The 22,023-nt window shown below is 42.5% G+C and overlaps 1 protein-coding gene across 2 annotated transcripts in view; it reads right to left on the bottom strand.

Moving 5' to 3' along the window:
• sh3bp5b (SH3-domain binding protein 5b (BTK-associated)) overlaps positions 1-21,820 on the bottom strand; it is a 61,091-nt gene extending 39,271 nt beyond the window's left edge. For both annotated transcript variants that reach the window (XM_071901003.2, XM_078287413.1), the window contains exons 1-3: positions 21,520-21,820; positions 20,482-20,544; positions 7,987-8,115 (exon numbers count right to left, since the gene is read on the bottom strand). In XM_071901003.2, coding sequence (XP_071757104.2) covers positions 7,987-8,115; positions 20,482-20,544; positions 21,520-21,597 — 270 coding nt within the window. In that variant the 5' untranslated portion in view covers positions 21,598-21,820. The remainder of the gene's footprint in view (positions 1-7,986; positions 8,116-20,481; positions 20,545-21,519) is intronic.
• Positions 21,821-22,023: the final 203 nt, after the last annotated feature.

Below are 22,023 nucleotides of genomic sequence, written 5' to 3'. Positions count from 1 at the left end.
GAGAGAGAGAGAGACAGAAGCAAAAGCACAATTTTTCTGTTTGTATTTTTAAGTTAATTTTACCTACTCCTATTTATATATTTGATTGCGATGTTGCAATGTTACACAGCTCTGGTTACACATTTCTTTATTCTAGTATATCTTTAATTGTACGTACATTTTTTGTTTTTATTTCACACTTGCTTTGGCAATGTAAACGTATGTTTCCCATGCCAATAAAGCCCCTTTGAACTGAATTGAGCTGAATTGAGAGAGAGACACAGAGAGAGAGAGAGAGAGAGAGAGAGAGAGAGAGAGAGAGAGAGAGAGAGAGAGAGAGAGAGAGAGAGAGAGAGAGAGAGAGAGATATACTAATTTAGCAAGTAAACAATGAGTCAAGCTAAATATGAACTTCCACAGTGTCGCTCCAAGAGGACACAACGATGGAGAAGGACAAGACTGAACCGAGATAAAGAAGAAAGAAGAAAGGGAGGAAGGAAAGAGGGAAGGAAACAAGGAAGTAAAGAGGGAGAGAAAGAAAGTTATGAGAGAAGGCAAGAGAAGGAACGAAGAACAGTATATGATTAACAAGATAGTAAGAGTGTGCTCTGCCTACGGCAAGCACACTAAAAAAGGATGAAAAGAAGGAAGGAGGGAGGGAAAGAAGAACGGAGAGAGGGAGAGGGAAAGAACTAAGGAAGGAAGGAAGGAATACAAGAAGGAAAGAAAGTAAGATAAGGAAAGGAAGGAAGACGAGAGGGACAGAAGGAAAGGACAAACGAGGAAAAGAAGGAAAGAGAGCAGGAAGGAAGGAACGCAGGAACAAATGAACAAAGGAAAGAAAGGAGGAAAGAAGGACGGAAGGGAGGAAGGAAAGAAGGAGAGAAGGAATCAAGGAAGGAATGGAGGAAAGGACGATGGAAAGAGAGAGGGAAAGATGGAAAGAACAACGGAGGGCAGAAAGGCAGCAAGAAGGGAAGAAAGAAGGAAGAGAAGAGGGAATGAAGTAGGAAGGAAGGAAGTAAGGAAGGAAGGAAGGAAGGAAGGAATCTGACACAGAGCTGAGCTATTGCATATTACATCTAATCTGCATATCAATAAACACTATCCGCATAAATAATGTGTAAAATTGCTTTCAGTTGTGTACATTTTGTATTAATTGAGTGCTTTAATTGAGTGGATTTATCCTGCTAATGAAGTCATTTTGATTCTGAATCTGACCGGCTGCAGTCACATTTTAGTAGCATGTGGCTGGTGTGTGTGTGTGTGTGTGTGTGTGTGTATGTGTGTGTGTGTCTTGTTATTAGTATGTGTCTGAACAGGCTAGCTTTTCGATTCCCTCAACAGATCTGCTGTTTCAGTTGATGCAGTCAATAAGAAAGCAAGATGGAATAAAATCTCCATTTACGTAATCCAATCTCTCCTGAAGCCACCGGGGCTCTGGGAGCCATCGCTTCTTTTGTTTGAGCTATTTTTAGACGGATCATTAAAGTAAATGCCATTAAGGGGATTTATGAGTTCTCCTAATTGTGTCAGGGGTCATTTACCGCATTCTCACAAGCTGACAACAGCTTTACTAATGACATTAAACACCATCAGTGAGATTGTGGTGGGTTTTTTGGGGTTTTTTTTTTTTGGAAACAACACTCCCAGCTGCTAACAAGCAAATTTCTTTCAATCAGCTCTTTTCATTTAGGGCTTAATATCCATTTTCTACCATCTGTTCAGAAAAAAGTTATTCTTCATCCCCTACCTTATAAACCTCTAAATCTCTGCAAAGCTAATCGGGGGGTTAGGGGAGGATTACATCTTCTTTGTCAGGACATGAATGCCTTGTAGGGGCAGCGGCTCATTTGGAGACAGATTAGATAAGTAAAAGACAAGGAAAACAAGACAAGACAAGACAGACACTTAATCCCCGGGCGGAAATTGGGGCCGATTTGTTCAAATTCAACATGAAGAAATATCCCTTTTCAATCTGCTCAGAACAATCTTGCTCTATCCTCGCATAAACCTCCGAAAATTGCATTTGTTAACCAGGAAATTGGCAAAGGATTCCATCTTGTTTATGAGAACATGAGTGCCTTGAAGGGGCAGATACAAACACAGACAGACTCATACACAAGATGGATACACAGATACAGCAGAAGATTACTAACACTAATACTAATGCTTGTGATACTTTATAAATCCGCAGGGGGAATTAGGGATGATTTGCTCAAATTCAACAAAGAGGTTGGGGGTCAAACAGAGTTGGAGAGGTCAGGTAATCTAAAATCTAAAATACTCCATCCAAAATCAAAAAACCTTTAGATACGGCTGGATTGGTTGCATGCTTGCCTATCATGCTGGTAAACATGAGACTCTGTGTAGTCCTGGCATACGTAACACCATGACCAGGGAGACAAATCTCAGTTGTCCCTCAAGATTTGCCTTAACTTTATGGCAAACAAGACTGATGCATTTCAAATTGAGCTTACAAACAGAGGCCAAATGCGCCCCACCCAGGTTCAGAGCCAAGCTGCTGTTAAAGCTGCACTCTGGTGGCCCCAAGTACAGTCAGATGGATTCAGGTTGAAGATAGGCGGCAAACCGGATATCACTTTAGCGGACGAGAGCAGGACGGTAACATCGGATGAGGCCGGCGAACGATACCGGCAGCGGTAACGGAGCACACATTGCCGTCCAAAGTTCAAATACTTCAACTTTTGTCGTCCTCCGCAACGTTATTTGCAACCGATTGTTACGTAGCTGCATCGCACAAGGAGAAAACATGGTGGACATCGATATCGAACGTACACAAGGGAAACACCAAGTGCAATTCTCCTTTCACTGTCCGTGTTGGAATGAATGATCAGGCTTTGGAGGGAATTTACATTAATGTTAAATTAGTAGTATAATATTAATACTAAGCTGCATTTTTAGCTACATGCATTACTAGATTACATAAAAAAGACGTGAAATAATAGCTTTTATTATATTTGATTTCATTGGTTGTAAACAATTCAGCATCACCATAGCAACCTATCGTTATGCGTGGTTTGGTTTGTCGTCTCTCTCTGCACCTGAATCCATCTGGATGCAGCGTTAATTACCCAGAAATCATGTAACGTGACGTCAGTAAACTGCGTGCTCCTCTTAGTGACTGGTGGAGGTGGAGGTGGAGGTGGAGGTGGAGAAGCGCTTCAACCATCGTCAGCGAGTCCCGCTATCTCGGGACGGCGCGCTCGCTCACTGCCGATTAGGACGCGGCTCTGTATTTTGTTCTTAAGTTTCAACGTGTCACCGTACCTGACACCTGAAATTAGGCCAAACGGGGTCAATCTACAGCGTCTCAATTAGCGGGGACGGGACGCTCTTCCTCTGCTGCGGTCCCACTTTGTGATTTAGGCTGACAAGACGGGTGCATCGTTACATAAAACTCTTGGCTAGTGCAGCTTTAATTGGACGGGGTGAAGGCACATGCCGCAAGCTGCCAGGTTTTTGTCACTGTTTCAAAACAGCTCGGCAACCAACGTTTCATCACCCTGTCATCTTAATAATGCGATAATGTTATACTTCACTGATCCCCATTAGAAAAGCAAGGTCAGAATTCAGGATCAGCTTCATAACTGCACCGACGGAGCTGGTGGGGACTCGGTGTGTTGCTCAAGGACACTTCAGCGGGACAGATGCTTGCTGAAATGGAGGTTTGAACCCACAGTCTCTTGACCCAACGCCCCGCTGCCGTATACAGGATTGGATTATAGTGCCACAGACATCTACTGGTTTTCATGTCTTTGCTGTGAGGAGTGCTCAAGGCAAAAACCGTGAAATACTGAAACTCGTCTCATCCAGAACGTTCCTTCCTGGACTAAAGCGACGCCCGCTGTGAGAGCAGAGAGTGTGAGATTGGCTTTAGGAGCTTGGGTGCTACTGCAGCGTATTACTGCAGAGAGAGAGAGGGAGAGGGAGAGGGAGAGAGAGAGAGAGAGAGAGAGAGAGAGAGAGAGAGAGAGAGAGAGAGAGAGAGAGAGAGATCTGATAAAAACTCCACTGCAGTCTGTAGCTGACAGAGAGGGGGGAAAGACAAAGAGAGACATAGAAAAGGGGGAGGGACAGAGAGAGAGAGAGAGAGAGAGACGAGAGATGAAAAGATTTGAGAGGAGAACAAGGCCGACTTACCAAAATTGGCGTTTACATCATCCTTCTCTACTGATGTACAGTATAACAAAGACTCGCTCTGCCCTAAGAAGCATTTGGAGAGCCAGCTCAGATAGATACACCAGATATACTGTTTAATTAGGTCAGTGGATTCAACTACAGTGTGGAAATAGGATTAAGGTTAGAAAAGCTGGCTGTGATGGGAAAGTCACTGGTTTGAAAAGCCAGATCTGCTGGGAAAATCTGGATGGGGGGGGAAGTACACTGAGCAAGCCTCTCCGCTACCTTCCTAAAAAATGTCCCGTCAAAGTTCCCTTGATCAACATGCTAAAGCCACGACTGCTCCAGCAGACTGTGGTTGACACTGGTCAGGTCCTGGGTATGTGTGTGTGTGTGTGTGTGTGTGTGTGTGTGTGTGTGTGTGTGTGTGTGTGTGTGTGTACACTTTTTGGCACTTTTGTAATTGACTGACCCAATATCTAATTGCATTAATAGTGTTTATGTCCTTTGTACCTTGTATTTATGTGGACATAAATAAATATTCTAAATGTGTGTGTGTGTGTGTGTGTGTGTGTGTGTGTGTACAATTGTACAGCAGGGCATGATGGTGCTTTATCACTGCTAGTTATCCTTGGCAGTATCAGGCATTCCCTTTTGACAAGTTAATTTCAAAGAAATATCATCTAAGCGAGCAGCCATCAGAGCAAGGACAGATAATGGCTGTGCTTAATGAAAATATAATGGGTAATAGAGTGCATGAGACACTAATGTGAGGACAAGCCGTGGATTCTTGAACTGCCGTACAGCTCCTAGTTTCCCTGTCTGTTTTTGTGTCGATCCCATCAATAAATCCATTTTCTAGCTCTGGCTCAGCGTTGTGATGTACCAGGGCAAACACAGCAGAAACCTCCTCCAACTCCTCCTGAGGGATCCACAGGCGCTCCCGGGCATGCTGGGAGATGAAGTCCCTCCATCGCATCCCAGGTCTGCCCCAGGATGGCCGCGGGGGGCATCCAGCTGCCTGCACCACCTCGACTGGCTGCTCTTAATGCTTCTGGCTCCTGGCTGTCCCAGCACCCAGACTGACGTCTAAGGGTGACAGAGCCTTTGCAGTAAAGGCCTCAAACTGTGGAACAGCGTTCCTGCTGAATCTGTTGACGTTTTGAAATCACGTCTTAAAACTCATCTCTACAGTCTTGCCTTTTTATCTTTATCTGTCCGATTATGGTTGCCCCTCTTATAATTTTATTACCTTTTTTATGTTTTCGGTGCTGTTTGTCTGTTTGTCTGTTAGCAGGATTACGGAAAAACTACTGGCCCGATTTTCATGAAACTTGGTGGAAGGGTGTAGCATGGGCCAAGGAAGAACCCATTAAATTTTGGAGCGGATCCGGATCCGACTCACGAACAAGCAATAATAGCACGAACCTTGGCGGAGGTCTGCGCTCTCCGAGTGCCCTTCTAGTTTATTTATGTATTCTTATTTATTTATTTTACTGTTTTATTGTGTCTTCTTTTTATTGTTTTATATTGTACCGTGTCTATTGCTTTCATTGTTTTAATTTTTTATGTAAAGCACTTTTTATTTAAAGCACACACACACACACACACAGAGACTGAGGCAAGCCACCCTGCGGAGAATCCTCAGCAACGTATCGGCAATCTCATTCTTTCAGTCAAAGCTTGTGAGGGTCGGAACAAAGTTCGACCTGTACATCGAGGGGAAAGGTCAGAGGTCAGAGGTCAGAGGTCAGGGTCTGCAGAACAGCATCCCTGGAGCTGGCAGGGATTTAGCATCTTGCTCAAGAACACTTCAGCAGGGCGGATACTCGTCAACATTGAGGCTCGAACCCGCTTCTTCCAGTTGAATGACGGTCTCTCGACTCGCTACGCCACCCTGTCGTCCCATGGGATACGACACTTGTGGTCATGGGGGATCGAACCTGGGACCTCCCGGCTACAGGACGGCCTCTCTAACCCCATGTGGGTACTTTGCACGATGAGAAGAGCTAAAAGCTTCCCCTGAACTTCCAACATATTATTTAAGCGGGACCAATGACAAGCTAGGTTACTGCTGACTTATCATGCAGAAGTCATGACGGTGCAGTATGACAGACAGCCAAGCCCAGACACTGCTCATAATTCACTTACCTGCACAGAGGAAAAGAGCTAACGGGGGGGGAAAATGGTGACGCTTTTAAAACTTTAATTCTTCCTCCCCGGAGTAAGGCACGAACTCTTTCTGAACCTTGATCCACATCATATTCACTTCTCCACTTCTGCATTTGTACCTCTCCCTCTCTCGCCTTCCTTCTTCTTCCCCCTAAATTACATCCTCGCCCTTTTTTGCCTGAACGGTAAACGTATTATTTTCTTCTTTCCATCTGCATAAGTTTCCGCCGACCGGATTTCGGTGTTCCACCAGGTTTAATAAACATAAAGAAAGCGATTCACTTAAAAACAATTCAGCAGCATTTTTTATATATTGCCAGAATCTGCTTTGTCGGCGTTCCTTTATGTGCTAGAAGTGTGATTTTCAAACTGTTCCTCCATATAATGGCAGTGAATGCAGAGAGAAAAAAACACAACTCTCCAGTCTCCTCTACCAGAGCAGCAGATAACAGAGAATCACTGATTTGGGGGTTTTATCATGGAGGAAGATACACAACCCAAGATACTACTAAAGTTCAACATCACTTTAATCTTATTCTACTGCTGAACTCATTGTAAGTCGTTCTGGATACATGCTTAAAAAGCGAAAGTAAAAAGGAAATAAATTGGGCCGGCAGGTTGAGCTGACAGGTAGAAGGAACTAGAACAGTCACATATGTAAATCCCCACCTCGGTTCCCCAGAGGAACTTCATGGTCTCCAGTTGTTCACTACACCGAAACCACATGGGACATTTCTGCCCGTGTATCTGCAGCCCCTGATGCTAAAAATACATGCACTAATGGTTCTGAATGTAGTTTTGGATAAGAGCATACACCAAATATTAAAGTTAAAGGCTGAATAAAAGGTTAAGCAGACATGTACCGTGGACTAATTTGAGTGGTTATGGTAGATTATGGTTATTTTTTCCCTCTTCTTATCTTTTTAATAGGTTATACTACTATTATTTCATGTAGATTCATTAAAATGTGACGTGTATTTTAACCGTGACATCAACCTGCCCCAGGACAACAGATGGAAATTAGCCTGGTGGCTAAATTTGGCAAATTTCCATTTGGTTTTAAATGTTCGTTAATATGCCCTCTCCCTAAATAAATCATAAATCATAAGAATGACCCAACACCATACACTGTATTTCAATCATTACACCAACTTTGGGATTTTAGGGATGTGATTTTTCAGTTTTACCGGATTTTGTGTTTTTGGACACAAATCTGGATCATTTCTAATTGGAGATTTTGTTGATTTTGCTTTTTTGTATTCTTCACATCCCTGCAGATTACTGGTAATCATACAAACAGCAGCAGTGGCCTGAGAAAACTTAACGCAGCTTAGCAGGGTTTAAAAAAGGCCATGTATCTGAAAAGGGAAGTCAAACTGCAGTGTCACTTCACAGAAACGCTTTCACCATTGCCTGCATTTCAGCACAGCACAGAAAACTCTGCAGCCTGGTTGTAGTAAGTCCTCATCTACTCATGAAAATGCCAATACAAGGACAGCCGTCCCACATGAGCGGTGTCACCAGGGAGGGAGGCAAGAAATAACACAATGAAGCCTTTTAAAACCTTCTTCACGTCTCGGTCGGTCTCCCTTTGCCTCCGGGGTGAGAGTTTACAGCTGTGTGGGCCCTGATCGAGATGTGCAGGTGGCTGCTAACACCCCCCACCCCCCCTCTCCCTCCCTGGTGTCTGACCTGTCTGGCCACCCTGCGGGCCTCCCAGTACGGCTTGGACTCCTCCACCGCCTTGCCGATCTTCTTCACCAGTTCGTCCAGCTTCACCGTTGCCTCCACCAGCACCGAGCGGAACTTCTGCCTCGCATCCTGAGGAGAGAGAGAGAGAGAGAGAGAGAGAGAGAGAGAGAGAGAGAGAGAGAGAGAGAGAGAGAGAGAGAGAGAGAGAGAGAGAGAGAGAGAGAGAGAGAGAGATACTAATTTAGCAAGTAAACAATGAGTCAAGCTAAATATGAACTTCCACAGCGTCGCTCCAAGAGGACACAACGATGGAGAAGGACAAGACTGAACCGAGATAAAGAAGAAAGAAGAAAGGAAGTAAGGAAAGAGGGAAGGAAACAAGGAAGTAAAGAGGGAGAGAAAGAAAGTTAGGAGAGAAGGCAAGAGAAGGAACGAAGAACAGTATATAATTAAAAAAGGATGAAAAGAAGGAAGGAGGGAGGGAAAGAAGAATGGAGAGAGGGAGAGGGAAAGAACTAAGGAAGGAAGGAATATAAGAAGGAAAGAAAGTAAGAAAGGAAAGGAAGGAAGACGAGAGGGAGAGAAGGAAAGGACAAACGAGGAAAAGAAGGAAAGAGAGCAGGAAGCAAGGAACGCAGGAACAAATGAACAAAGGAAATAAAGGAGGAAAGAAGGACGGAAGGGAGGAAGGAAAGAAGGAGAGAAGGAATCAAGGAAGGAATGGAGAAAAGGACGATGGAAGGAGAGAGGGAAAGAAGGAAAGAACAACGGAGGGCAGAAAGGCAGCAAGAAGGGAAGAAAGAAGGAGGAGAAGAGGGAATGAAGTAGGTGAGTAAGGAAGGAAGGAAGGAAGGAAGGAAAAGCTTCAGAAACTCAACCCAATGCCATCTATGGAGCGTTCTGCAACAAAATGAGAAATCCACCTACATAGATAAATGCTAAAGAAGCGTTTTTTTTTTTAAAGGGGCGTTTGGCAAAATCAGAGCTCACTGGCTATCATGGTTAAGAACTGAAACATGTGACACCACCTCTTACAAAATGCTTGATAGAAAAAAAATAAATAAAATGGATTGTGCTACTTTTAAAAGGATAGCAGATATCGAGTTGTTAGTTGACAAAATGATGTTGCTGAAAAAGAGAATCTTTCCTGGGTAAACACAGCAAAAAAAAAACAAAGCATAAAACCAAATCAGAGTTTCAAATCTAAGAACGTAAGCCATAAACATTTCATGAAGTTTAACTGGGTCAAACACATTGTTGAAACCCACAATCAACACTAAAGAGAGCTTCCAAACGAGGCTCAAGACACCTGATATCTAAGAATTTCACTTTGCACTTGTTAGCCACTACAAAAAAAAAGTCACCAAGCTGCTTCCTGGTTTGTGGATGTGCATCGCAGCAGCCTCCAGTTGATTGGTGCTTGTTTGACTTCTACCGTACTGCCTGGTGTACGAGCGCACACCGCATTTCCCTTGTGCTCTTGTAAAGAGCACATTCTCTTAAGTGCTGCACATTGCAAAAAGCAAATGATCTTATTTTAGTCCTCTGCCAAAAAGCCAGTCATTGAAAAATGCTATTAGTGTTTCATCAAGGCAACAGCAGGCAGTTAGCCTATGTAGAGAAACAAGAAAACAGAAAATTGAGTGAAAAGGGCTCTGGGGAAACTCAGCGCTCCACTTCACCACAGTCTACATCTACAGAGCTTTGTGTTCCCCTTTAACTTTCTCTTCTACTCGCAGTGGAAATGCTTATTTATTTGCCCTTGCACTTTTCTATCAGTCGTTATCATTCTGGGACACAGGAACATTCGTTACATCTGTGGTCTGGGCATCGTGGCTCCGACCTTTGACCTCCTGACTACTGGCTGCTGATCTAGGTACTGAAACTTATTCTACCATCGCCCTCACTGTAAGTCGCTGTGGGTGAGAAGAACCTGAGCGCCTAAAATGTAAGAGATCCAAGATAAAAACACAAAGGAAGTAAATAATGTGTTAGCAACATTAGCTCCCAACCGTTGAACGTAATCTAATCTGGAAAAATATTCACACCAGAGAGCCAGATAAAGGTGACGCAGCTTTCTGAGAATAAACATATGGCAGAACGTAAACAGCCAATCTGAAGATAGCAGTCTGTGCAGAGTTAATGTCTGATATGATCGTGTTAACTCGTAGGGACCAGGAAGTATGTTCAATCTTAGAGAGCTTTTGTACTTCAGTGACACTTCAGGTAATCCATCCGTGTTCTGTGACTACGCATCAAATGTCTCTCCTCACTTTCCCAACCAACCGAGGTAATGAAGGAGAATGGAGCGCACCACTCTCTATTTTATTTAAGTGATTTTATCAACAATAAACGAAAGTCCGTTCTTTACCGTTGTTTATGGAGTCCAAAGTACCCATAACCACAGTAAAAAAAACACATGAGGGAATGAACGGTTTCAAACAGCTGTGCAGTGAACTGAAACTGAAACGTTTTATTCAAGAAGAAAGAAAGATCATTAACTAGCTCTCTGGTTACCACAGGCATTTTTGATAAACTACAACTAGTCATGATTTACTGGAATACCAGAGAACACAGACTGGAACACAGAGAGAACCTGACTGAAAAGGTTGAACAGGTTGAAACTACCTGTTGCATAATGCATGATGCCTCGTATGACCGCTCTCAAATCTGCACCAAATCATGGTCCTAATCATGGACCTAAAGCTTGTATTTTGAAAAAACCACTTTTCAATGGAATAAAGAATCATTCTCAGCCTTATTCATTCATTTTTTTTATCTTTGTAATGGCTTTCATTGGCGTGAGGGTCATGGAATTTGCTGAACTTAATAAATAAAAGAAGAAGATTAAGAAGAACAAGAAAAACGCAGAAACTTCATTGATCCCTGGAGGGAAATTCTCTTTTCACCCCCCCCCCCCCCCCCCCCCTCTCCTAGGAGCTGCGAGGGCGGGGCAGCTGCACAACCTGATAGTGACTCACTGACTTGCACAAGGACACTTCAGCAAGCGGATGTTTGGCAACACTGGGTTGATCCCAGGTTCTCTGGTTGAACAACAATCTGTTCAACCTGTCCACCCGTCCCCAAAGGAAACCTTCAGCTCAAGCAAAAACAGCCTGGAGGTTTTCCTGTGATAGCAGCTACACAGTCTGAAACAATCTGTCCTCACTGGAAATCTGGAGGGCCAAAGAAGAGAGATACTTCCTGTGTCATCGCTCATCCTGCAAAAAACTGGGACGTCAGGGAATCTGTCCTGCTTATCATGCAAGGGCGCAAGGTCACACCAAGGATGGTTGGAGCGGTTTATTCAGATTCTGCAGCGTTTACTCCTTTGTTTCGTTGGTCGTGCTCGTCGGTGAGAACAATGCCATTCGAACTCGGTGCACAGCGGCACCAAGATGCCTGAAAATGCGAGTCTCAGCCCACTTCCAAGAGAGAACCTAGTTTCTGAACCAACTACAAGAAATAAACCCAAAACACAAAGTTTTATGGGGACAAGGAGGCTAATTTGGAGTCGAGATGAGGTGAAATGCCTCCGTGATACATGGGCCGAGTAGCATTCGTTTTGAGAACTTGTTTTGATCCCCTCCCCACCGCTAAAATCTCTAACCTGGTGGGATGACCGGTTACCAAAACTCTAAACAAGCTACTCGTCCATGTGATTTTTGTTTATAAGCCCTGGTTCTCTTGTAATTGGGCAGCGTGAACCTCAGCCAACCAAATACATACAAAGTAAAATTTTCCACTATGGTTTGCACCAAAGCAAACAAAATGTAGGTGTGTAAAAATATACCAGGGATATTCCTTACCAGTCAGATAAGGTAGGTATAAGGAAGTAAAGGCATGAATTCCCCAATGAAAAACCATGGCACTCTGTCTGCAGGTACAAAAATGTAAAAAGCTTTTATTATAGTAGCTACATAATAAAAACAGTGACTAACGCGTATCGACCAAGAAGAAGTTCTTGGTCTTCATGATCTTTTTTGGTAATGTACCCGCCAACCATAGATTCACCTGTTTTTCTGTCCTCTACTACCTCAGATCCAAGAAGATCCTTTCTTATTCTTTTTTCAAACTGTAGATGTGATCGCACCCAAACTCTGTATCCCCTTGAAAGCTCTCACATCACCGACTCCAGAGACTCAGCCAGTTTCAAGCACTGACGGCTTTCGACTGCTGAATTCCATTTAGGATGTCATCATGTCCTTCCAGTGTTGTGGTTTCTCTGTGAGCTCTTGTATAATTCGTGTAATGAACGGATAAATCGCTGTCTCATTTCTGTAATGAATGAGCGCTGTATGTACCGTCTGCTTTTTGCGTAGCGCTGACTCTCTGGATGTCCAAGACAAATCCCCCTCTGGACTAGTAAAGATCTACGTTACTCTGTTCCATTCTATGAAGTCTGTTCTCAAACTCTCTTACAAGAACATCTGACAACTTCAACCCATCTTTATCCTCATGTTTCAAGGTTCTTTTATAACTTAACATCTGCACGTTGTACTGCACTTATATGCAATCCAAAAAAAAAAAAATCAAAGACGGACAATTTGGACTAAAAACCATAACAGTCAAAGTCACACATTAGACTGACTTCCCCAAAATTATATCTTCTACATTTTACATTTACTTTTCAGGCATTTCTCTGATGCTCTTATCACCGGCAACTTACAATGACGGCAACACAAGAATAAGCTTCAGTTCCTAAATTGCCAGTATTACAAGAAACCAATGGTAAGGAGGTCAAAGGTCAGAACCAAAACACCCTGATAACATGCAACAAATATTCCTGTGCACCTACAACGTTCATGCATAATAGAGAAGAGCTAGGCCGTGCTCGGTAAATAAATATGAGCCGGGAGAGTTTTAAACAAGGCAGGAGCGTGATCAGGTGCAAGTAGAGCAGAAAGACTGAGCAAACTAGTATTTTATATTCATCCAGAACACACGATGTTTGTTTACTGTACCATATTCATGCAAAATTACAAGGAGATTAGATGTGGCTGAAAGACAGACGTTTGTCTACCGTGAAAAACAACCTTTAGGTGAACTTGTAAACTCCGAGGAGAGGATCCCTCTGAGGCCAGCAGCGGAGAATCTCATTATTTCAGCCTAAAGAATAACACACTATGGAAATTGTGCGTGTGTTTGGAGAAGGTGTACGCGAGTTCTTTGTGGGTAGAGAATTCGTTTCATGGTCACTCGTGCAGAGGGAATAAACGGCAGTCAAGCAAACAACATACAGCTTATACAGTTGATGCCGGATAGCCTTACATGTCTGAATGATCCTAGTTGATCCTGGTCATTGAATTTATATTTTTAGGCATTAAGCTGATGTTTCTATCCAGAGTGTCTTGCTTAAGGGCGCTTTGATAAACCAGTGATTTTCAGATATGGGACGGTTTCTCTAGCAACTGGAAAACCCTGCCATCACTAGTGAGTTATTTCCCAGAATTTGGATTTGGGACTCATTTAGTATGTTTACATGCTCACCAATAACCCAAATAGTGGGAGCAATCAGCGTAAGGCAATGTATCTCAATTACAACATTTACATGGTTCAATTCCTCTAATAACCCGGTTTACACTACCAGTCAAAAGTTTGGACACACCTCACTGAATGTACTATGTTTTTCATTCTCTTAAAGCCATTTTGATCTAAAGGCTTCTGCTTAAATGCTTGAAATTAGTTTCTTAGACAAATATAAATAGTAAAAGTTGATCCTATGTATGAATTTCTTTCCAAAGCCTTTTGCCTTTCCATCAAGGCAAAGGGCGGCTACTTTAAAGAATCTAAAATATAAGATAGTTTGGATTTAACACTTTTTTTGGTCATTGCGTAATTCCATTTGTGTTATTTCATAGTTCTGATGTCTTTACTATGATTCTAAAATGTGAAAAATAGTAAAAATAAAGAAAAATGTTTTTGAACTGGTAGTTATCTGGTAGTGTACATGGAATCATTTAATAATCGGTCTACCGCTCGCCACTCCACTGCACTGAGCCATGTCGTCTGCTTTGTTAATACAACATCCAGGTTATTGCATCTAGTGACTTTTGACTTGCACAGTCTGGGAAAAAAACACTGAAGAACTAAAGAAATCTGGTGTTTACAAGCCCCAATAAATGGAAAGACTGAGCAGAAATCTGGGTGTTAACCGGCTTTTTGCTTACTCTGATTACAACTTTAATCTGATTTAGATAATCAGATATAGGCGTTTACATGGAAATTTCAATAGTCGGAGAACTGCTGTAATTGGGCTAAGATCAAATTATTAGTGTGCATGTAAACAAACTCCCTGACAGACATTTGGAATTCCATTTAGACTTTGGATCAAGGGTTGAATTCATAAAACACATTTCATAAGTTTAACTGGTCAGAAACACTGTTGAAAAGCTAATTCACTTAACATTAAAAGGCATCTTACAAAGGAAACTCAAAACACTTGACGTCTACAAACTTCCAAATAAAAGCTTAACCTGAATTATCCTATTTTAGAACAGTCATTGAAAAATCGTATTAGTGTTTCTTCCAGGTAACAGCAGGCAGTTACGTAAGCTAGGCGCTCTCAGAGAAGAAAACAGAACAACTGACTGAAAAAGGCTCTCAGGACACAGAGCTCGACTTCACCATCAGCTACATCAAGCTTTGTGTCGGTCTCATACAGTCAGACGCTGTTTTTCCAAGTCCTGTCTGATATTTCTTCCTCTTCTACTTGCAGTGAAAATGTTTCTGTCTTACTGAAAACGTCGTCTCCCTTTCCCCTGGCTCTTATTTCTTTCCCCTTGCACTTCCAGTTATCGTTCTGGGGCAGAAACTAACAATTAAAAGCATATATGCTGTTTGGTGGAGGCTTTTAATACCATGTGTGCTTACATTTGTAGCATGGGGGGAAAAAATCTAACTTCTAATCCTCGCAGTTGTTGAGGAAGAAATGTAAAAGTACCTATACTATATGCTCACTTAATATGCATTAACCTTTGGCCCATATTTACACCTTAAGTGCCTAAAACTCCAGAATACTGAATCTGCTTCACCATTATAAGATTAAACTCTAAAGTACCATCTTGTGTGTTTCTCACAGCACTGTGAGCCTGGAATGTGCAAATAGCCCAAATCTCATAGAAAACATTGTCGTTGTTGTCATCTAAGACAGTGATTCTCAACCTTTTTCATATCAAGGACCCTAATTTACATTACACATTAGAGCCACGGACCCGCATTGGATGAGATTTTGTCTCTCGGACCCAAATCTGAGAATATTTTTATTGTTAGATATGATTTTGTCCAGAATCCCATGACTATCTGTGTTGTAGGTAGAGAGATAACAGAGAAACTATGATCAAAACAGTCATTCTTCTACATTCTCTAATTGCATTAACTTCTTGTAAATTAAATAATGGTGAAGTTTAACAATTCATCATTTTGCTGGGGACCCCGTAGAACCCACTCAAGACCCCTGGTGGTCCCCGGACCCCACGTTGAGAACCAGTGGTCTAGAAGAAGGTGGTACCTCTACGCATCTCCTTAAAAGTGCTACAAATATACTGTGATTATTTAATATTCAACTTATTTAGTATTCAACTGCTTCTCTCTTTTCTTCCACACAGTGTTAGTGTCATGCTCCATCCATTGAGCTATAATGGACTCTCATATACAAGTCCTTTCTTTAGGAGGCAGTGAGACACTTCTTTACATGGCAGTCCAATAAAATGTGAATGAAAGGTGTTATGGAGAGGCTATCCGACATATCAAACGGGCCTCTGGCAGAAGACCGGCTCAGTCTGGCTGGTCGATCCAGATGGCCTCAGGCTGCGGAGGGGCAGAGCAGACCGGAGCATCGGATCCGAAACCCTGAAACCCTGAAACCAAAGTTCGCTTTCACCGATGTCTGTCTTTCTTCACCTCCTTTCCGCAATCACTTCGATCTCATCCTGCCCTCCAGGCTCAGATAAACTGAGCGTTCCTCTCTCTTCCTCTCCGGTTCGACTCGCAGCTCCTCGGCTATTCTGTTCATCTCTCCTCTCAATCTTTTCCTCCTCAACCCCCCCCCCCCGTCGTCTTCATCATCTCCTCAGCAAAGCCGTCTTCTCCTCTTAACCTCCACATCCTTCTGCATGGCCTCCATTTCTTCACCTAGCACCTCTCCAAAATTGATACATTCATATTTTACTTCTTTTTTTACTTTTACTATCATGAAGATGTTGTTTTAAACCTTGACCACCTTACTGTTTTTGTCAGTAATGTTGGTGATCTTGGAACTGAAGCTTATTCTACATTGTTCAGTTCAAGTTCAAGCTCTTTATTGTCATATCATGCACAGAGAAAACAAGTTGCCCTGAACAATGAAATCCTTAGTTTGCTGTCCTCTCTGATGCCAAAAACCTAAACAAGAAAGAAACTCACTCATCGTAAGTCACTCAGGATAAAAGCATCAGCTAAATACCTAAAATATAAATGTTCAATTTCCTTTGATTCTCTCCCTCAAGTTTCTTTCCCCTCCACTTTTCATCTGCGTCTCTTTTCCTTCTCCCTCTCCGTCCTTTCCCCCCCCCCCTCTCTCTCTCTCTCTCTCTCTCTGCCTGATGATGATGATGATGTTGATGCGGAGGCTGCAGTGCAGTCTCTCTGTCCTCACACCTAGGGGTCGAACGTTCAGACTGTGACGCACTTCACCTCGTCAACATGTCAGCGCCCCGGGGCATCACGTCTGCAGCTCACGGATTTAATAAACTACCACTTTAATAAAATATTACTTGCATCATGTTTTTACAAAGTTTTTTCCACTGTTGCCGGCTGCAGGAATGCATCCTCCCTATCCCTCTCATCAGTGACGTAAACGCTTCAATCAAACGTCTATTTGGGTCAGACAATATGACAACCGCACACTACTGCCCATGTGATCCATGTTCAATACAGGAGAATCTGCCAAAACTCCTTTTTCAAAAGCTTAGACAAGTGTAACACCGAAATTCAGCCGGAAGAACGAAGAAAATAGTACATTTAACAATAATTGTAAATAGGCGAAAAAATTTGAGAGACTCGTTTTTTATATATTGGCGGAATCTGCTTTGTCAAAGTCCTGTCTCACACCTGCTTTTTCATCTATTTACAATTATTGATAAACACATTATTTTCTTCGTTCCATCGGCATTAGTTTCCTCCGACCGGATTTCGGTGTCACACTTGTTCAAACTGAAAGGTTTAATAAACATCAAGAAAGCGATTCACTTAACCACAATTCAGCAGCATGACTAGTTTTTTAAATATTGTCAGAATCTGCTTTGTCAGCGTTCCTTTATGTGCTAGAAGTGATTTTCAGACTGTTCCTCCATACAATGGCAGTGAATGGAGAGAGAAAAAAACATAATTCTCCAATCTCCTCTACCGGAGCAACAGATAACAGAGAATCAACGATTTGGGGGTTTTATCATGGAGGAAGATACACAACCCGAGGTACCACCAAAGTTCAACATCACTTTAAATGAGAGAGAACAATCTGGAAAAAATGTCCAGGATGGGATATCACTCTAGCATGGACTTGGCAAAGGATTTATGTATTTTGGGTGTTTGTATGGGCAGCAAGGCAGCAGAGTGAATAGGAAAACCACCTTTCAAAGATAATTTCCCTATTGATAAAGTATCACATTATTAGTACAAAATGGTATAGATCCATTTAGAGGCAAAAAAATCCATCACCAATTTCAATACCTCTAAAACACAGAGGATCCAGAATGTAAAAGTGTCAATCAAGCACTGAAGTTATCTACTATCTTTTCAAAAGTGCTATTCATTTAATTTTTTTGCTGTCAATCATGCTCTAATAGGTGTCACTGTTTTCAAAAGGGGTTTCTTTCATTTTGGAACAAATCTTGATAATTCTTTCATGGAAAGGGAACTGAGAATTCATTCAAGGGCACATCATGTTGTTGTTGGACTGTTTGTCGTCATTTAAATTTGCATGAGAAGATGGTATCTATCCGACCCCTTAACACTCAATCACACTCCATTCCAAAACAGTATGAAAAACATCCATGACACTTTGTTTTTGCCTGTGCCGTGACTGTTGCTGAGTCTTTTTTCCCAGTAGACGGTCAACGTCGTAAACAGCAGCCGTCTTTGTCAAGACATGAAAACAACCTGACTTGTGTTTGCAGTCTGTGGAGCCATCAAAAGGACAGAGACCTAAATCAGTTAAAGCTTCAATGATTTATGCACTGTTGATCCCAAGAGACACACGGCCGGCTGACCTGACCTGCTGGCTCGCAAAACCACAACTAAGGAGAAGAGGGGTCTTCAAAAAGGACTGAGAAGTCCAGTATTCACATCAAACTAAGAGTCCTGTTCCAAAATACCATGTAGCAATTCTGAAGTTAAACATTCAATACTTCACAAATACAGTACTTATCGTGGGCTTTCAGGTGACGTATCACACCCTCAGTCGGCCATATTGGAGGGCCTAAGCTCTTGGCCAACATGCCTGTCATCTGATTGTGTTTCCAAGTGTACAACTCGTCCGTCTCGACACAACTGAACAGACAGTTCATTTCTGTGCTGTTTTTGACTGAACTGATCATTTCATCACTGATCTGATTTAGTGTTTAGATAATGTCAGCTTGTTAGCTAGCTAACCATAGTACCTGGTCAGCTAACCATCACCGTCTTGTTGTTAACACATCTGATTAGCACACTAGCTAACATAACATGGCTAGTAGCTTGTAGAGGCTAGCAGTTGCATGTTGATGTTTACATTAGCTGCTTTGCTAAATGAGCCTGCTGGCTAGTTAGCTAGCTAACAGTTTGTTCAGGTTAACTGAGCTGACTCTTCTCAAGCTGCAACTGTGTTTGAGTGTTTTGGAGTAGAGACTAGGGACTTAGGTTAACTACTAGCCTCTAAAAATTACCATAGCTTGTTTTAATTTTGGGCTATGAATCATTTTGTCAGGGTAGGTGTCTCTTTTTCCCCAAACTGTGGATCTGTCACTTTGGAACAAAATTAACTCAGGTTGACCTCAACCTCCGCTGCCTCAGAGTTTATGATTCACACAATGTACAGCACAAAAACTGTGGAGCGTGGCAATACTTTGAACTTCATCTCTGTGGATCTGTGTGACTTTCACCTCAATAAAAGGTCCATACAAGGTAACTGGCCTATATAAATGTAAGCCATCAGCCTTTATAGGCATTTATCAGTATCCAAAGATCAGAGTTATACAGCTTAAGTGCCTTGATGGCCCAAATCACAGTCTTGTCTGTACTGCTAGGCGGAAGGGCAGCCTAGTGGTCAGAGAGACTGTCCTGTAACTGCAAGGTCGCCGGTTCAATCCCCTACAACAGCCATGCGTCCTGTTGAAGTATCCATGAGCAAGACACTCAACCCGCCCAACCCCTGCCCGCTCACTGTAAGCCCCTCCCAAAATATAAATAATTATCACAATTTATTTAGGCATTTTATCCTTTTTTAGTATAACTACCCCATGGTACATTGGTCCAATGCACTGCTGGACACTCAGCACACCTCCTACTGTATGCCATATTGCCTGAATACACGTAATCATGAATGAATGAATACATTTCCTTACTGCCATATGTTTTGCAGTTTGCCCTTGCACTGTATTTGAAGTCCTGTTGTCCCTGTACCATGTGTCAGTATACAGTACACACATTAGTTATTACCCAAGATGCCAAAATGTCTCCAAGACTAAATTTAGCATTTTTATTCTGATTCTGACATAAGAACCTCTTGATTCAGTGATCAAAGTCTTGGAGCTTCAAGACATGAGCAGCTGAGGCTTGAAAACTTCCATTGTATAAAAGTACAACATCCAGCGGCAGCCACTGCAGAAATCCCCACTTCATGCAAATAATAGTACTACAGATACATCTTTTCCTGTAATGTACTCAGTATACCACACAGCAGCAGCGTGGCCTATAGTGACAACTGAAACATCACAGGTTCGATCCCCAAGACAGCCAACCTGTCCATTAACAACCATTATGTTCTGTCAAGGTGTCGTCGAGCAAGACACTGAACCTGTTTTTGCTCATTGCAAGTCACTCTGGGTAAAATCATGAGTAAAATTACTTAATTAAAAAGGCCAAATCAGAATATTGTAACCAAGTGCTTCAGCGTTTCTCGCCAAACTAGTTACCAGACGATTCCTTCTATCCTCAAACACTTTGACAGAAAGCAAAAGTTGAATCTTCCAAACAATTTGCCTTGGGGATAGAGCAAAAGAGCAGCTGTAATTCAGGAAAAAGTTCGACAACAGCTGTATCTGCACACCAGTGAAACTCTCCAAACACAACATGGGTCTGTGTTGCAAGAGGGAAACTGAGGTTCATTTCACAGCTTGTCAGTCAACACTTTGTCTGAGCAGAGGGGAACCGGTGAGGTAAAGTGTTATCTGCTGATGGAGGACACGTACTGACACACGGCCGCAGTGTGTGTGTGTGTGTGTGTGTGTGTGTGTGTGTGTGTGCGTTCACCAGCCTCACCTCCAGTTCCGTCTCGCATCTGTTGATGTCATCGGTGGACTGGTTGAGTTTCTCCAGCTCTCCCTGGAAGAGAGGGAATGACAGGGAAGACGGAGTACGAGAAAGAGGAAGAGGATGAGGAGAAAGAGGAGGAGGAAGAAGAGGCGGAGGAAGAGGGAGAGAGAGGGAGAAAGGAATGTAATACAATAGCTGGAGGTACAGGAGAGGGAACCAGCAACATCTGGAATGAATTAGACTATGTGGGGCCGAAACACTACACAGAAAATTCATTTGAGTAAATTCTTTTTAAGTAAAAAGCATGCATTAGTATCACCTTTTCAATCAAATTACTTTTTATCATAAGGCCTTTTTATAGTCTTTGGCTTTTATTCATTTTATCTTTGTTGCCTTGTCCTTTACTTAATCTGTTCGCTGTATCGCTATGGCTGAGTCTGTTTTATTTTTTATACTTTCACTAGTTTTACCTCATTGTTCTTTCTGATTTATTGATCCATGTCATTTGTTCAGTCTTTTTCTATTTTGCTTTGTTTTCAAAAGTGCTATAAAGATAAATCCAATTATTACTGTTGTTATTGTTGTTGTGTTTTTGTGGAAATATAGGCTAATTGATTTGTTAGCCTCCTTATATTGCTGCTTGTTTGTCTTTTGATGATCATCAGCTGATAGTCATAGTTTGCCCTCCTTTTTATTTACCACATCACCAGTCTAGAATAGATTGGCTTCCCTCCTATCCATTACCATCACTAATACATTAGCCTATATATTACACAGCAAGTGCGCAACAGCAAGCCTTCAGGCAGTACATTAATCATTTTAGATAGTCCACCGACAACCAATAAAGTTTAGTGCAGTTTACATTTAACACAAGAAACACACAGGTAGACCATTCAGCAAATGCAAAAACTGCATGCATGATGAGATTTAGCCCTCCATGCTTTCTGATGCATGCACGACCCCGACACTGGGTCCGATCTGCAAAAAAAAATCCACACTGGCGGATCAATTAACCCACAAATCAATACTTAGAATACGGACTACCTGAATTCGAGGGTCCACCTCCTCGTCTTCGTATTCAGTCTCTTCGTCCGACCTGTTCTCCTTCTCTAAATGATCCATGTTGGAGGTGAAGACAGATGTCAGAGCCGAACAAAGCCAGTCTACAGGACACGGAGGGAGCAGTGACAGAGCAGCTTCATCTGACACAGCTGTTTACACCGTGATGGATCCAGCAGCCGCACTGCTTTTCTCGTCTTAATTCACTTGTGTTTTAGAGGAATGGTCTTTCTAAGAGGACCATCGTCACTTAAATCCACCGAGCCGAGCGGCAGCGTCCTTCCCCGGTCTGCTCTCCCAGCTGACTGAGCGTGAGTCTGGGGCTGAAATGACCGGAGCTCTGTTCCAGACAGGGAACGCCCCCTTCTGAGCGGCTACAGTCGGTATGGGGGGTGATTAGTGCCACAGAGAAGCGGAGAAGCGACATTTGCTGATTCTCATTACAGGAGCGTGGCTGCACTTGTTATTAAACTCGAGATGAAATGAAAA

The sequence above is a fragment of the Centroberyx gerrardi genome, chromosome 12 (assembly GCF_048128805.1).
Source record: "Centroberyx gerrardi isolate f3 chromosome 12, fCenGer3.hap1.cur.20231027, whole genome shotgun sequence".
In the NCBI taxonomy this organism is placed as follows: domain Eukaryota; kingdom Metazoa; phylum Chordata; class Actinopteri; order Beryciformes; family Berycidae; genus Centroberyx; species Centroberyx gerrardi.
The sequence above is the reverse complement of the archived record's forward strand: the minus strand, read 5'-3'. Positions and strand labels throughout refer to the sequence as shown.